The 16764-nt window shown below is 36.1% G+C and overlaps 1 protein-coding gene across 1 annotated transcript; it reads right to left on the bottom strand.

The window, feature by feature from the left end:
- Positions 1–9756: 9756 nt before the first annotated feature.
- LOC145167890 (long chain acyl-CoA synthetase 4-like) lies at positions 9757–16547 on the bottom strand. The gene is made up of 18 exons (XM_079087156.1): positions 16340–16547; positions 14608–14671; positions 14425–14514; positions 14273–14329; positions 14052–14100; positions 13890–13966; positions 13740–13779; positions 13566–13660; positions 13287–13460; positions 13036–13146; positions 12350–12504; positions 12147–12222; positions 11938–12055; positions 11143–11400; positions 10879–11018; positions 10542–10724; positions 10116–10235; positions 9757–10016 (listed from the first exon to the last, which is right to left on the bottom strand). Exons 1-18 carry the CDS (start codon positions 16489–16491, stop codon positions 9981–9983), a joined length of 1995 nt encoding a protein of 664 aa, XP_078943282.1. The 5' UTR covers positions 16492–16547; the 3' UTR covers positions 9757–9980.
- Positions 16548–16764: the final 217 nt, after the last annotated feature.

Here is a 16764-nt window from a genome sequence, read left to right as displayed (position 1 = left end):
TATATATATATATGGACCTAAGGTCAAGCCCAAAATACAAATAATCCAATGCTAGACCAATTAATCCTATACTATTTTTGGCCCAAATAATTAAAACAATAAATGCTTAGAAAAGCAAAGTATAAACCATATTTTTGACCCAACATGATATAATAGGGGTATAATGGTCTTTTACCCCGGGTATGAAGTTATAGTTATGGATTAGAACCCAATTGCTAATTGGGTATATTGATTGGTAGTGACAACTCAGGAAGCTGGCGGGGGAGCAGCTTAGGATGTCATTCGGGAAGCTTCTGCATTCGAGGTGAGTCTTCTCACCATACCAATGGGTCTAAGGCACCAAGGCCGGCCCATTTATCTAGTTGTGATGATTGTTGCGAATGTGTTATTGATACATTATGTATTTATGTGAAGACCATGCGGGGGTTCCCATGGCAAATAGTTATATATGTAGTATGCTAGTTGATTGTGTGGTATTTGGTAGTCTAGTTGTCTTTGTGATACTTGCATGGAAGACCCCGGGGGGTTCCCGAGGCAGTTGGATATAAGACCATGTGGGGGTTCCCATGGCTTTCCAGGCTAAGACCATGTGGGGGTTCCCATGGCAGTGGGCTAAGACCACGTGGGGGTTCCAGTGCCACCCGGTGTAAGACCTTGGAGGGTTTCCAGGGCATCCTTATATGTTTGTATGTTTAGCTCATATTTTTTTATGTATAGTTTGCATTATGTCTTGTTTGGCAGGAAGACCTTGTGGGGGTTCCCAAGGCAGGAAAACCATGTGGGGGTTCCCATGGCAGATAAGACTACGTGGGGGTTCCCAGAGAACTAGGTGTAAGACCCTGGAGGGTTTCCATGGCTTCCTTATATGATTATTGTTGGATTAGGTGTCTAAGCCCATAACTATAATTGGTATGTACTTGACCCGAGAGTAGCATGGTCCATTTGGGTTGCATATCATAGGACAATTTGTTAGGATGGACTTTTGAGAAGAGGTTATTTATGGTTTATTAATATATTATAAGTTCTAATATATTAATATGAAATCATATGATTTAATTAGTATTGATCAAGAATTAGTTTGGAATTAATTTAGTGATCAAAAGAGACTAATTAAATAAATGGGGACTAATTGTGTAAATTAGTTATATTTATATGTTGGGCTTATGATCTATGTTGGACTAAGTTTATGTATGGATACATAAAGAGTTGGGCCACATGAACCATGGATCATAAACCCATGGGTATGGATTAGGGTTAACCCATGACCCTTGGAATCCCACATATAAATATGTGACTCTATAGCCAAAATCAATACTACTAGTTCTTGGAGTTCATGGTTGATTTTGGGTTCAAGATTCTCTCTCAAAATGTCATCATTTGTCATAGATGTGTTGTGATTCCATTTAACGCATTCACACTATTGGTGCTAAGTTCTTAAAGGCCAAATACATCAAGGGCAACAAGCTACAACAAAAGGTATGTTATCTAACTTGTTTTATTACCCAAGTATCAAAGCTTTGTATGCTATTTAGGGTAATACCTTGGAAAATGAACTTTTGCATGTATAATAGAGAAAACATAGATCCAACGTATTTAGGGTTTCATGTACACCTTAGGAGTGTTAGAATGCTCAAAACCCATCAATTATATGCAAGGCTTATGTGATATATGTAGCTTTTATAGCTAATATGATATGTATTATGTGGATTGTGCATGGGGTATGCTCTGGGGGACTCACTAAGCTTTCTGCTTACGGTTTACAGTTTTGGTTTCAGGTATCATCGATTTGGAAAAGAAGGCCTCGGATTGATCGCAGTGCACACACCTATGATTTCCGCAATTAATGATTTTGGGATGAAATCTGATAAATGTTTTACTTAATGATGATTTGAAATGTTTGAAATAAATAGTATCAATGTTTTAGCTATATTAAAAATGAAATTTTTACCCTTGATTTTTGGGTCGTTACAAGTTGGTATCAGAGCCTTGGTTTAAGGGATTCGGACATACTTTCGGGTGTGTCTGAACTCAAACTGAGGATCTGTAAAGTTTTCAAAAAGATAAATGTTTTCAAGGAAAAAGTTTTCTAAGACAAGAAAGGGTGTGGTGCATGCAATCAGCCGAGCTCAAGTAAATTTCCCACAATACCCACATTTGTTATCTATTATAATTTGATTATGAATCTGTGTATCGCATGCTAGTTAGGGCTAGGAGATATGCCTTTATATGTTGTATGAGCTGGTTAACTTGCATGCTAGTGCTGAGTAGCCGGCGATAGATTGACCTGATATGTGATGCTTGTAGCCCTGGAATACTAGATGCCATGCTAGAATGAGAATGATTCTTGGTATTGATAAATGCTAAGTGTATGTTTTAAAAATTGTATACGGTTAGGATCTTATAGCCTTAGAATAATTGATTTGGCTCGTTTCCTGTTCTGTGTACAATTTGCATGCATAAGGCAGCCGGCAGCGAGGATGGATGGATGTGGACAGCATGAGTGGTGGTATGTGGGCCGAATGTTTTATGATAGTTCATGGGTCGGAGACTACCCTAGGGTAAGCCTAGGATGAGGTTAGCGATAGGTGTTACCTGCTTGCGGATTGTATGTGTGGATAGACTGACTTGTCTAGTGTACGCTGGTTAGATTTACCGATTACCTGAATGATGCTTGCTTTGTGCTTTGTAGGACTCTTATTAATGTGAGTTAGCTATTAAGTGAATATGCTAAGTCACATGTAGAACATAATGGATAATCTCAGAGTGATGGACTTGACCCTATTGCGCAGCTCTTGTATGAGTCCAACCGTTCTAGGGATGAGTCTTTTACTTGAAGGATTATCTGATCTCTGCTACGTGTGGCTATATTCATGAGGTAGCTAGTTGACATTAATGGTCATATTTCAGCAGCTGAGGGCAGGGTGAGGTTGGGAACCAAGGAAAGCCTAGGATATGCTCCAGTGAGTTTTGTGGGCGGTTCGGTGAAGTTAGGAACCTAGGGGGAGCCTAGGAGGTGTTACGGTAGAGATCGTGTTGATGTTTAACAAACATTTAGTATACCGGTGGAGTAAGTGACTTAGAGGATTCGGGAGGATTGCTGAGGAAAGTATCGATAAGTGTGGAAGGCAGTATTGGGCCCGTACTACTGAAAGCACAGGATCCATACTCGAATCGGTGAGAGTCTTGGAGAATCTAAGAAGCTTATGGGAAGGAGAATTCTTGGTTATGCCTTGATCGTGGGAATAGCTGCTTTGCAGAATGAGGATGAGCACGTATGGGAAGGACCAGGGTTTGGTCCCGGCTTCGGTGGTGAGCCATCTAGTGGAAGGACTGTCATGATTTTGAGTTCTCCTTGGATCTCTTATAGCAGGCGGCAAGGATTGATTATGCGATCTATTGCACTATCAGGAGTGGAGACTATGCCTTAGGGATAGTTTGTAGCCCGGTTGACGATTAAGCTGGTGAGTGTGATAGGGTGCGAGACCCTGAATGATGGGGATCCCAGAGCCTGAGGGTGGAAGATCAATTCGGAGTAACTCGAGAAGAGAGGTTCAGGTCAGGTGCATTTAGTGGAGGGTCTCGGGAAGAGACCCAAGACTTTGGAGCAGCGTTTGATATGCCAGCAGGATCGGAGTCACTACGGCATGCGCGGGAAACTGTGCGATGGAGATATCGCTCCAGGAGTATGGGATGCTACAAGCGTAGCAGGATTGATCATGTCAGCAGGTGACGTTGCGAGTGGATGCTCGACCTTGGGTGTGACCGATCTGATGGATCGGCGGTAAGGTTTTGGATAATTTTAGTAAGGTGAGAGTGTTGTAAGACTACGGGGGTGGGAAGTCGTGGCATACACTAGTGATCAGTCGGGACGAGAGTGTTGTGAGACTACGGAGTAGCCCGTAGCATCTACCGGTCCCTAGACAGCAGTAAGATGGTGGTAAATTTTTATTCGCCTTCGGACTTATTTGATAAAAGGGTGGCTTGGGAAGTGATTAGGATGATCCGATTGTTTAAGATTACAAGAGTAGTCTTCAGGATATTCGGAGTTGAGTGATCATTGTGTTTGGTTAGCAATGGGGCGCTTGTGTTGTTCGGCGCAGGATTTGGGCTGGTCATGTATATTGATGGAAATAGATTGAAGGACTGTAAGGTGTAAGAGGTGGAAGAACATCGTCGAGCCCAAGTGGGGGAGAAACAAGTGGTTGTTTAGGCCTCGGTTGTGCTGGTGGGAGTTCAGGAAACTCCCAATCGCCGGTTGGCATCGCCATGATTATGCATAGTGAGCAGTGGGAATCCATAGGTGTGACCCGAACTCCTGATGGGATATAGGATTCGGTTTGAGAGGTGCGACGATGTGATAGTGGAGTGTGGTAAGGCCATGGGTGGTAAGCATGGTTGGATGGAAGTAGTGTTAGGCTACGATAGGATCATAGCATTCATCGGTCCGAATTAGACTATTTATATGATGGTCACAGGCATGAAAGAGAGATCAGCTCGTGCTTTAGGAACGCCGGCCAGGGCCGTCAGGGAATTATTCTCTATTTTGGGATTGAGGATCTTCGGTGTCCGTAGGTGAGCTTGGGTGATTATGGAAAATTCAGGTTGGAACTGGTAGAGACTGTTGAGTCAAGGGTTGGATCTTCGGTTGCAGAATATGCGGGTAACCAGTGTTGGATGCGGAAGGGTTCACGCTGAGTAGCTTGGTGGTTGACTCTTGGGAACTTGGTGGTTGGACCAGGTGCGAGATTGGAAGTCTCGAAGACGGATTGGGTATAGCAACCCATCGGTTAGGTAAGAGGGTTGGTACTCAGGAGGATGTGGTGTGAGATGCAGGTGCAGATTCGTTGATGTTGGGACAAGAGTGAGTATCGAATCGGTTGTGGGTAAGATCTCAAGTCGGGTATTGCGCATGTTTAGTGCATGATTTTTCGTTCCAGCAGAACACAGATTTAGATATTCACACGCTGAGGGCTTCAATCGCAGGGTTCAAGGGTGATGGATGAGTTTAGTTGATGGCAGTTTGAGTTATTGTGATGTGTCTTGGGTTGGTTTTATCCGTGAAATAGCCATAGCATGTCTGAAGTGAGGAAAAGATGGGTTGTTAAAGACCGGGTATGAGATGAGACTGCAGTAAGTCATGTAACGTTTATTCTGTTAGCAAAAGTTTGATGGCAAGGTGTGTAAGCAAGCCCGGCCAGTCGGTTTTCTTTTTTGGGAGACGCGTGGGACGGCTGTGTGTGTGTGTGTGTCTTTTGGCTCATCAATCGGTGAGGTGTCTGGTGTTTCGGGTAGCGGGCAGACAAGTTGGGACCAGGTAGGTCTCGGCTACGTCTGAGAAGCAGCAGGTGGTAGCAGGAAGAGTCGAAATGGGTTTAGCGACTGGGATTTGTGTGTGGAGTTGCTTGTTATTTGGTAGCCGCAGTTGACCGAAGATTTTGTACTTTTGGAAGCCTCAAGGAATTACTGGTGAAAAGTATCCTGTTTAGGTTGGTTTTCTTATAAAATAAATTTAATGATTGTTTGTGTGGAGTTGCTTGTTAAACAATGCTCTGATACCAATCTGTCACACCCCCGGACCTGACGGCGGAAACGTCCGGAGGCGGGTGACTTCATTGTGCAGTATCATAACAATTGAATATAAATGAAGCATAGCAAATCCAAACATCATACATTGAGATAACAAACTTACATTGTTTACATTTTGTATTTGTTCTTCAATTTACACAAAAGAGACATAAGTAAATAAATTCCAAATTGCAGTCCAATAGTCCTGCATCCGCGTCCCTTTTACCTGCTTACCAGATCCCTGAGAATACAAGTCGTTTTGAAAAGCGTCAATTAAAAAGTTGGTGAGTTCATATGCATTTTTGTATGAAGTAGTTTTACACCTGTTTAGAATCGTTCTCATTGCACTTTCAGAAAATCCGATATTTTCTATAAAATCGTTTGAGGTCTTGCTTTGAAATCATGGATATATGCGTGCATGTCATTACTTTTTGTTCATCCTTATAAGGAGTGATTTTTGAAAACTAGTATAATTTGTAAAAGCGAGTTGTGTTTGAAAAAAGTTCTTTTGAGTAGTAATACAAACGGTTTCCAAAAAATCCCATATTTCTAAAAGGAATATAATTGTAAATCTTGTTTTTCTTATCAGGTATAATTGAGTGTGCGTTCTAGTTTATCCTTTTCGAAATCGTATAAAATCGTTTACTCCAGAAAATCCTATATTTTCTGCTTTGTAAAATAGTAGTATTAAGACCCTGATACTTGTTAGGTGAAAGAAATCAACATGGCGTTTGTGGATATTCCGCGCAATGAAAAAGGACGGTCTGCACAACAAATGCGGACCATCACTACCATGCGTAGGGGCGGTCAACACAACGTGCCAAATTTTATTTATGAGATCTTCCTTACATAAATTTCTAAATACAATAACATATTCTAGTGAGTCGTTATAACCATACTAATATGACGGAGACCTGTTTTGGCGCTTCTCAGGTGCCCAAATCGAATAAAGACATTTGTCACCCTAGACTGGCTGGTCTAGCTGTAGCGAACAGCGAAGGTGCGGGGTGTCAACCCCGTATATATCTATACACAAATTCTCGCTCTCCCTCCAGGAGAATCTGGTTATAACTCCCTACAGGACTTTAGACATACACTAATATATTTATATTTAGGTACTTTTTGAGACTCGTCTTCACTAGAATACCAACTGGTTTTTTTTAGCAATCGATAAGATCCGTTATTTAATAAATAACATTACTTGTGCTAGTTGACTAGGTTTATCGTTTTCGTTTATTGAGGGTAATCCATTTGGAATCATTTTTATCAAAAATGTCCCAAAATTATCGGGATTGGCGAAAATGACCCTTCTTTTTATAAAACATCAGATGAGGCCCATATTTGCCAAAAGGTGTTATAAGTAGCCTAAAACTTGGTTAAATGTGTGAGGATGGCCCATTTCTTCTTAAAAGTTCATTTCAAACTTATATTTGAGGAAATATTCAAAAGGCCCTTGTTTATCCAAAAATTTCTTTTTGGTCCATTAAAATTTTGAGATGTTCAATATTTCATAAATTTTATTATATTTTCCAAAATGGTCTTTATATATATATATATATATATATATATATATATATATATATATATATGGGGCCGAAAATGATCCCCAAAATATCATTATTTCCATGTTTTACCCACTTTCAAGATATTATGTTCAACAACTTGTTTAACACATTTTTGGAAACAAATTCTTAAGTTTCTTGACATAACAATTTATGATCAATAATCCATAAACATACTAGTTTTTGTGTTCTAACATATAATTGGTGATATATAGTTCAGGACCTTGAGACTGGCTAAAAATCTCGAATTCTTGAACCATTAGATGGAGTTCATGACTTTAAGCATATGAATCAAAACATACATGCATAAACAAGCAAATATACTAATATTTCGCAAGACCCTTGACTTGTATTCTCCCCCCAAAAACAATGAAAAACATCAAAATAGGGGTATGAAGCTCACTTTGATTTAGCTTGTTGTGTGATTTGAAGAGGTGTTAAGGAGTTTCCAAGTTCTAACACTTGAAAGGTTTGATAACTCTTTGAACTTTAGAATATCCTAGGAATATGTAAATATAATGGAGTTTTAGGAATAATGTGGAGAATCACTTAGTCAAAGAAGGGGAGATACTTACCAAAAATCTGGGAATTTCCTTGAAGGAATGGAACTTGAAGCTTGAACAAGTTTGAGAGCACACTTTGGAGTTCACAGATTGAAGATATGGGAAGTGGGATATGGAGAAAAGAGTAGTCCAAGTTTTTCTATAATGGAGGATAAGGGTGACTTGACACTTGCTTGGAGTATTGGAGGGTAATGTTTATCACTAAGGGTTAATGCATAGATTACTGGGATTTGCATGGGAAATGGGGGATTTACATCACATCATAAAGTCAAACCCTCTTCTCTACCTTAGGATTCCTTTATAAAGTTTGGATTTTATTTTATGTAAATATGTTTAAAATAATCAAATTTGGCATAAAATAGGGGTTTAAGGGGTCTAAGTTAGGAAAAATACGAGTTTGGAGGAATTCCCGACGTCAAAGTGCCTTAAAAGAAGAAAAGTTTCGAAGTGGTCTAAAATCTGGAGTCAAGAAGAGAGTTCCAGAGCCACTTAATGAGTTCCGAAGATCATTCCCAATTTCCGGAGTCAAGCCTTAATTTCCGGAGTCAAGCCTCACTTCCGGAGTCAGCTCTGATCCGGAACCAATTCTTCCGAGGCCGCGAGGCGGTACTTTCCGAAGCGACGAAGGATCCAAACGTGATTGTCCGGAGCGATCATTCTGGAGTGAGATTGTTTGGTGCAAGGTCATTCCGGAGCACCTTAATTCCGGAGCCATTTCCTAGGGTTCCGAATGGGGGGGGGGGGGTCCGAAGTTGCTTAAAGAGGTTCCAACTTGGCTTGTTCTTTCAAGCTTTCTCCTTTCATTTTGAGTTGATTTTGACTAAGGAAAAACTACATAGGGAGATTTGAGAGAGATTTGAGATACATGGAGAGATTTGGGAGAGATTTGAGATGCATGGAGAGACTTGGGAGAGATTTGAGATATATAGAGAGATTTGGGAGAGATTTGAGATACATAGAGAGATTTGGGAGATATTTGCATTCTAACACTACATGGCTCATTAGGAATCATATTGTACACTTTAATGTGTTAGCACAAGTCTCACAATAGTCATTGCTTACATGAGGACGGAATTTCCTAGCCAAAAATACTAGTTGTGACAACAATTGTGTTATCAAATAAGTTGTAATTATTTAAAAGAAAATTCAACTATTATATGTTTTATTGTTTATAATGCTATAGAATATTCCATCATATTTTATTAATAAACCTTGATATGAATATAATATATACAGGTACTACTCACAACAATGGAAGACATGGTGAGCTTGTTTTATACAGGCGGCATGGCGTAGACACTGTAGAAGGAAGCAAGAGGCGGCATTACGGGAGGAAGAAAAAAGACTGCATGAAGCATTAGAAAAGGGTGGTGAAACCGCCTCCCCAAGTCTTGGAGCCACCATTTATGCGTCTAGGTTTGCCGCCAATATTTTACGTAATTTAAGGAGAAACCATTCACATGGGACAAAATTATTGCCGCCTGTGGTTCCCACATTGTTGCCACAAAAGCCGGTGGAGCCCGATTTTAGTGACGATCATCTTGAATAAGGTACTATATAAATAATACATGTTTCTTTTATATAGATTTTTAGAAGATTATCTTGTTGTAATTTATGAACAAGTCTAGTGAGTTTGTGCATATAGATTTGGATTCATTTGATTTGAGCAAAGTGCTTCTGTATGAAGTGTTGTATAAATAAAGATATGTTTCTTTTTTAAACTAAGAATGACCAATTTACCCTTACAAGATTAAGTGAAATATATATAGGCATGTATAACCATCAAGATTCAGACTTAACTCACTATGGACATTCTTGGAAGGTTATCTTGTAAATTATGAACAAGTCTTATGTGTTTGTACACAGATTTGGATTCCTTTGAGGCTAATGATCATTTGACATACATTCCAACAAACAACTTTAATGTGAATGGAGTTGGGTTAGGGGAAAGGGGAAAAATATAAAGGGTTGGTGTCATAAAACATTAATTCAGGTTCTTGCTTAATCTATCAAGTCTTTATGTCCAAATTAACTCAAAAAGAAATAACCACGTATAACATGCCGGATTAAATGCTTAAAATCCATAATACTCATTAATAATTTCCGATATACATATATAAAATGTATGAAATACTACAACACACTTTGATAGCAATCAAATAAAAAACTACTTTAAAGTTTGAAGTAGAAATATAATCTGATTGGTAGTAGCTGAAAATAATCATTTGGATCCTCATAGAAAATATATTGCTTATTTATATTATATTAGAGGCATCTGAAAATATCTTGATTATCGGCTGCTTTTATACATACCATCCACCACATTCTGCAAAATGGTTTGAATAAATTATTATATGATAAAAAAATAAAAAAATTCATTATGATTATTTGAATACTAAAGGAAAGAAACCAGGTAATTAGTTACCTGGTAGTATTTAAGAAACTGGGCTCTCTTCTTCTTGAAGGTTGGAGTTAGCAGATCACGATCCATGTCAAATGGTACAGGATCAAGATGAACAGCTTTCACAAATTCAAAACCTTTCAACTGCCAACAAATATTCAGAATTAGTTATTATAATTTATAGAGTAAATTACAATTTTGGTCCTAAAAAGGTTTCTCTTGCAACTTTGGTCCTTATTTGAGGTTTTTGTAACGTTTTTGGTCCCTGTTCTAAGTAAAATGACTATTTTTTGGGACCTTGAACACAGCTGATTTTTGCAAATTTGGTCACAAAATATATGTCATTTGATTTGGAACACGGACCAAAATTGCAAGTGAAAGCTTTTTGGGACCAAAAATGTGATTTACTCTTTCATAAATTATACAGATATAATAAATAAATAAATAAACCTTTTTCTCTTTAGCAATATTCATTAGCTCTCCAAGAATATAAGCATTTGTTTTCGGGTTTTCACAAATGGTACAGAAATCACCATCCACCCCGTTTTCTACTGCCCATTGTTCAAGTGATTCTTTGTTTGGGTTCACAACCGCAACAAGGAAAGATTCAAAGCTGTTTCCATATACCCATATCTGAAACATGTAAAATGACCATTTTGCCCTTCAATGACCATAACACAGCGAAAGAGAAACGTAATTAACAAAATATATATATATATATATATATATATATATATATATATATATATATATATATATATATATATATATATATATACATATTTACCGAATCAATGGTGGGAACAAGGGAGAATATGCTTTCTAGATTCTCGACGGAGACATACTCGCCTTGTGAAAGCTTAAAAATATTCTTTTTTCGGTCAATAATTTTCATGCTTCCATCCGGTTGCCACTCCCCAATATCCCCTAAAACAGTTTTAGTATATTAATTTTTAGGTTCAACAAAATAATCGAGTTCAATGACCACTTATAAAAGAGTATTTGGCATTACTTAAATGCAAAAGGTGACATGGTAGAATTATAAAAATACCTGTGTGGAACCATCCATCTACAAGAACTTCTTTGGTGAGGTCTTGACGTTTATAGTATCCAGAGAATAATGAATTTCCACGTAATAATATTTCTCCACGTGGAGGTGTAGTGGGCCCCATCCCCAGAGCATCGTATCCCATTTCGGGAACTGAAACTAAACATACATCCACATTTGGTAACGGTGGGCCCACTGTCCCACTCATTGATAATTCATTTGGTTGTGCAACAAATGATCCCGCACACGTTTCTGTTAAACCTATAAAAAAAATTCACATATGTATTTAATAATTAATTAATTAATCATTTTAAATGACAACTTCCAAAAGACAGTATAACTACAATCGACCTTCCTTCAACTCATCCAGGTAAAGTTGATTAGAAAACTACTAAGCATGGGGACCTAGAATGAAAAATGACTCCTTGGACCAAAACCAAACCAAATTACTAAACATAGGGACCAAAAATGAAGAAAAAAAATTTACCAAAACCAAAGATAACTATTGAGCACCAGACCTACACTGAAGAAAAAAATTACCGAGAAAATTCATATGCATACAGACCTAAAATGAAAAGGATTTATTTTTAGACTAAAATCAAAGAAAATTACTAAGCACAGGGGGCAAAAATGAAAAACTATTCAAGTTGGACTAAGACCAAAGCCAAAGATAATACTAAGCAACTGGATCAAAAATGAAAACAGATTCTTTTTGGACTAAAAGAAACGAAAATTACTAAGTACAGGGACCAAAAATGTAGTTTTTACTTTATACTTTGTAATAAATTTATTTTATACCATATCCTTGAAGAACATGAGCACATGTGACCACTCTTAAGAAGGTTTCCACAGAAGGAGAAAGAGGTGCTGCTCCAGATAAGATAAGTCGCATTTTTCCTCCTAGACCTTCTTTCACCTTTTTTTTTTTTTAAACATAAATTAAATGATTAAAATACCATCTACGTATCTAATGATTACAAAAAAAAAAATTCAACTACATGCATTACCTTACTAAAAATAATCTTGTCAAACCTTGGTGCTGCCTCTTCATGTTTGTACCCTCGAATCATGTTATGCAGTTTGCTGCAGATATAAAAGTCAACTTTTTTAATATGAAACTTTTCATATAACTCTTGTATACATATGAATGAAAAAAAAAACTATATATATATATATATATATATATATATATATATATATATAAACTCACTATGTATATGCAATATTAAATAAAGTATGCTTGAGAAAACCGCCTGAAGAAATTTTCTCCAGCAACCCTGAATAGATTCTGTCTAGCACACGTGGCACAGCACAGAACACTGTTGGCTTTAGCTCTTTCACATCGTCTATCAATAATTTTATGTCCTGAAATTCAGTATCAAAAGAATTGTTACATCACAATATATATACATGCAATGCATGTGGGTACATATACACAGTTACAGTTACACACACATACGTATATATATCTAGAGATTATGTTATATATGACCATTGAAACCTTTCTCATTTACCCTTTTGACCATTAAGGCTTTTAAAGGGACGAGTTTGTCAATTAAGTTGATGTTTTGTTTTATTTTACTATTTTACTGGTTCGAGCATGTTTTATAGGTTTTCTGTCTACGTGGCATCCATGTGGCAGAGACATACGATGCCATGTATGTGCCACGTGGCACACAGGATGCCATGTAGGAAAAAACATATAAAACATGCTACAGTATGTTACAATGATAAAATGAATACAAAACATCAAGTTAAGTTCTAAAAACCTTTAATGATCAAAAGGTGAATGGAAAAAAAATAAATGAAACTTTAATGGTCTATATGACATAAACACCTATATACACACACACACACACACATATTACAAAATTTTTGAATGTGATTATGACTTACCCCACGCCAAAATCCTATTGAGGCACCAGTGGAAATGAATAATTCTTCAATGACCCGATCGAATATATGGGCAAGAGGTAGATATGAAAAAAATACATCGCTCACTTGGAACTGATAAAAACCAGAAGAAAAAAAAAAAAAAGTTAAAAGACATGTGGGATTAAATTAAAAAGGATAAGAAAGTGTGATGTAATTAAATGCACAAAATAAATGTAATTTAGGCTGTGTGTTAATTAATATTTAATAGTAACCTCTTCACTCATGCTGTCAAGGTGGTGATTTACTCCAGACAACATTGAAAGAATGCTTTCATTGGTTAACATCACTCCTTTTGGTTCACCAGTAGTTCCACTAGTATACATGATTGTACAGATGTCACTTCTAGTCTTCAATGGCAGCTCAACTCTGTCTTCAACTTCCTTTGACTATTAAGTATTAATCAACCAACCACATCAGTCATATATACTATAAAAAAAAAAAACAAACAAACTTACACAATATAATGAGTTAAGAATATCATATCTGCTTACCAGATGTAAAAATTCTTCCCAAGAATAAATTTCCAAACCACATTTTTCAGCAACTAACTTCTGCTCATTTGTGATTGTGTTAAAGCTAACAAGAGCTATAAAATACGACAAAACATATTAACTCATGAGAGGGGTATATCACTATTATGAGAAAAGCAGATAAATAAAACTTACTTTTCAAGTACTTCTCAGTATCAGGAAAAGTTTTTAACACCTATAAACAGTGAGAACGTTTTTGTAAGTGACAACATATAAGCATGACCAAAATAGTATATAACAATTAAGCATCATAATTTTTCTTAATGACGATGTAGAATTACTTACCTCAGAAATTTTAGTTGCTTCTGCAAATATAATTGAGACTTCTGCATGACATATGATGTATTTCACTGCACCAGCACCTGAAAAAATGTTGTTTGTTTACTTGTTATGTAATCAATTTATTTAAAAAGATCTTTACAAAAAAACTGGAACAAAATGTATTACCTAAAGTGTCATATAAAGGAACACAATGAAGGCCATGAGCATTGCAGGCCTACAGAAGATTTAATGCAATTAGTTGAATATCCTTGCAGCATAAAACTTCAAAATTATAGAACATAATTTGGAATTTAATAAAAATTTTAGTTTTTAAAACAAAAAGTGAAGGTCAATGAAAAGAACATATCTATGTATGTATGTATATAAATCTAAATCATCAAAGTTACCTGCATGCTTACAACCCAATTAGTGCAATTTATCCCATATATTCCACATCGTGCCCCCTGAACATGAGCAACTGTAATGGTAAGCCTTTCTATACTATGACAAGTGAATAAAAGCAAGTAAACTGTAAAATATATTAGAAAAAAATCCTCACTTTCTTAATTCCACGACTATATATAGATTCTCCAACATTCAGTACAGTATCATATACTTCTTTGTAAGTTAACCAAACATATTTACCAGCCTGAACAAAATCAGAAACCACTCAATGAGATTCAGAGGAAAAAAAACTACAGAAATCATAAAAAGGAGCAAGATTATGTCTATAATTAAGTACCTTGCCATCAATAATCTCCCGCTGGCCAAGCATCTGGTTGTTAGGATATTTCTCCACTGATAAACTGTGTAAAAATAGAATATAACAGCTCAAATGACCATGATTCCATGAACGTTAAGTTCTTCGCAGTTCTTTTGTTAATTTTTAGAGCAAATCATATTAAGAACAGACAAATAACACCAGATTCCAGGTTCAAAAACCTAATCCTAATTTACAAAGAGCAATTACAGATAATCGCAAACGCCTTTACGAATACAAATGGCTACTAAATGCCAATCTAAACCTATTTACAATGTTACAGGTTCAAAAAATTACGTTCTATCGTCAACGCGAAGTAGATTTTACACATCAGAAAAATCACAAATGCATCGATAATTGCACATTGCGAGCACGACAATGCATTGATAACGGTGTTGTACATTTAAACATTTCATATCGTGATGTTTTTTTTATAAATTTTAACAATACAGCAACATAGTAGATCAATCAGTTCATCTATTTAAAGACGAAATTATGTAGCATACATCAGGCAACGCAATTACATTAAACACACAGAGATTTATACATGTTGCATCTATATAATCGACAAAATTAAGCGCACAAAGCTAGATACTTACACGACAGTTCCATGTTGAAATCAACACTCTGCATAGTAGCATAGGCACTATGCATCCATCTTAGAAGAAACTAGAAGAAAAAATGATTGTAATAGCGGGAACTAAAACAGACTAGTATTGACTTTCAGCCGTTGGCCCATCAAATACATGTATATGGGCCTCGACCCAAAACATATGAACATAATTCACAATGCATAAATTATTAAGGCTTTTACTTTATATTTATTATTTAATTTGAGTACTATACTCCCAATGCTGTTAACTTTCGAAAAATCATCATAAAACCGTTCTAACTTTCCAAAATTTTAGAAACATGTTATAGGTTCTTGGGTCAAATTTTGCAAAAAAAAAAATTCAATTTTAAGAAAATATAGTAGTTTTATTAAAAATACTCAAAAGTTCTTAAGTAAGCAATTTGAGTATGTATCTTTTAAAGAAAATTACAATAAATAAAATTACAGCTGCTGCCTTTAAGAAGATACATACTCAAATTGCTTACTTAAGACTTTTTGAGTATTTGGACTTTTTAAAATATAAATTATGTGTCGACTTAAATACATAGTTTTTGTTTCTTTCTAAATTATTTGAAAGTAATTATTATTGGTGAAAATCAATCTTTTACCTTTTTTACCTTGTCTTAACCCTAAAAATCATATGAATTGCAGCCTCGTATGTTTATTATTTTCATCACCACCGGCGACATACATATTAATTTACTATTTACTTCTTTCTTGCTAAATATATAACCATCGTTTGTCGAACACTAATAAACAAAATTATTATGTTTTGGTAAACTAATTCAAACCTTTTTGTAAGACTTTGTTTTGATAACGCTTAAAATAAGCAATTTGACAGAAAAAAAAAAACACACACACACACAAACAACAAGTTAACAATCCCAAACACCCCTAAATCTTGAATTAAATCCTTGAGAACAAAATACAATGAATCCTGGATGTTATGTTTATAATGGTTAAAACAGAAATTTTGAATATTAATAAAATCGGATATAACTAATTACTATAACAAAAGAACAATAAATCATGCATGAATGTAAATTTATAACATGAAAATACAAAAACCAAAAGGAAGAGGAAAAGGAGAGTTGGACCTACCGGAAAACATCCCAACAACTATTGACACCGTCCTTGAGAGGCCGGAATCCATCTTTTGCCAGCACATTCCGGTACACCGGACCAACCGACGGCCTGCCACCTTTTGCTTCTTTTGCTTTTTCAATCTCTACCACATATTTCTTCATGGCCATTTTGTGTTTTTTCTTATTTCTTTTGTGAGAAATGAATGAAGAAAGAGTAGCTATAAGCCTATAAATAATATCGAAATTTAAAAATGGGCTTTCAAAGAGTTTCACGAAATTGTGTATGTGGGTGGCCTAACAAATTGTTTATAGTACGAAGATCAAACCCTCAAAGACAATTTACAGTTGCAGGTGGCCACCACAATATAAATGGTCAACTAGTTGGTCAACAAGAAAAACTTTTTTTTTTGTTTTAATTACATTTAATGTCTTGTTAATTCT

This window comes from Lactuca virosa, chromosome 3, assembly GCF_052849685.1.
Source record: "Lactuca virosa cultivar CGN04683 chromosome 3, Lactuca_virosa_CGN04683_v6, whole genome shotgun sequence".
Lineage (NCBI taxonomy): Eukaryota > Viridiplantae > Streptophyta > Magnoliopsida > Asterales > Asteraceae > Lactuca > Lactuca virosa.
Note: the sequence above shows the minus strand (reverse complement) of the source record. Positions and strands in the feature narration are given on the sequence as shown.

Coding starts and splice junctions, on each gene's coding strand:
- LOC145167890 (XM_079087156.1), bottom strand. CDS start 16,491: ATGGCCATGAAGAAATATGTGGTAGAGATTGAAAAAGCAAAAGAAGCA. Junction 13,780..13,889: donor AAGCAACTAAAATTTCTGAG/GTAAGTAATTCT, acceptor CACTGTTTATAG/GTGTTAAAAACTTTTCCTGA. Junction 12,223..12,349: donor TTTAATATTGCATATACATA/GTGAGTTTATAT, acceptor TTATATCTGCAG/CAAACTGCATAACATGATTC.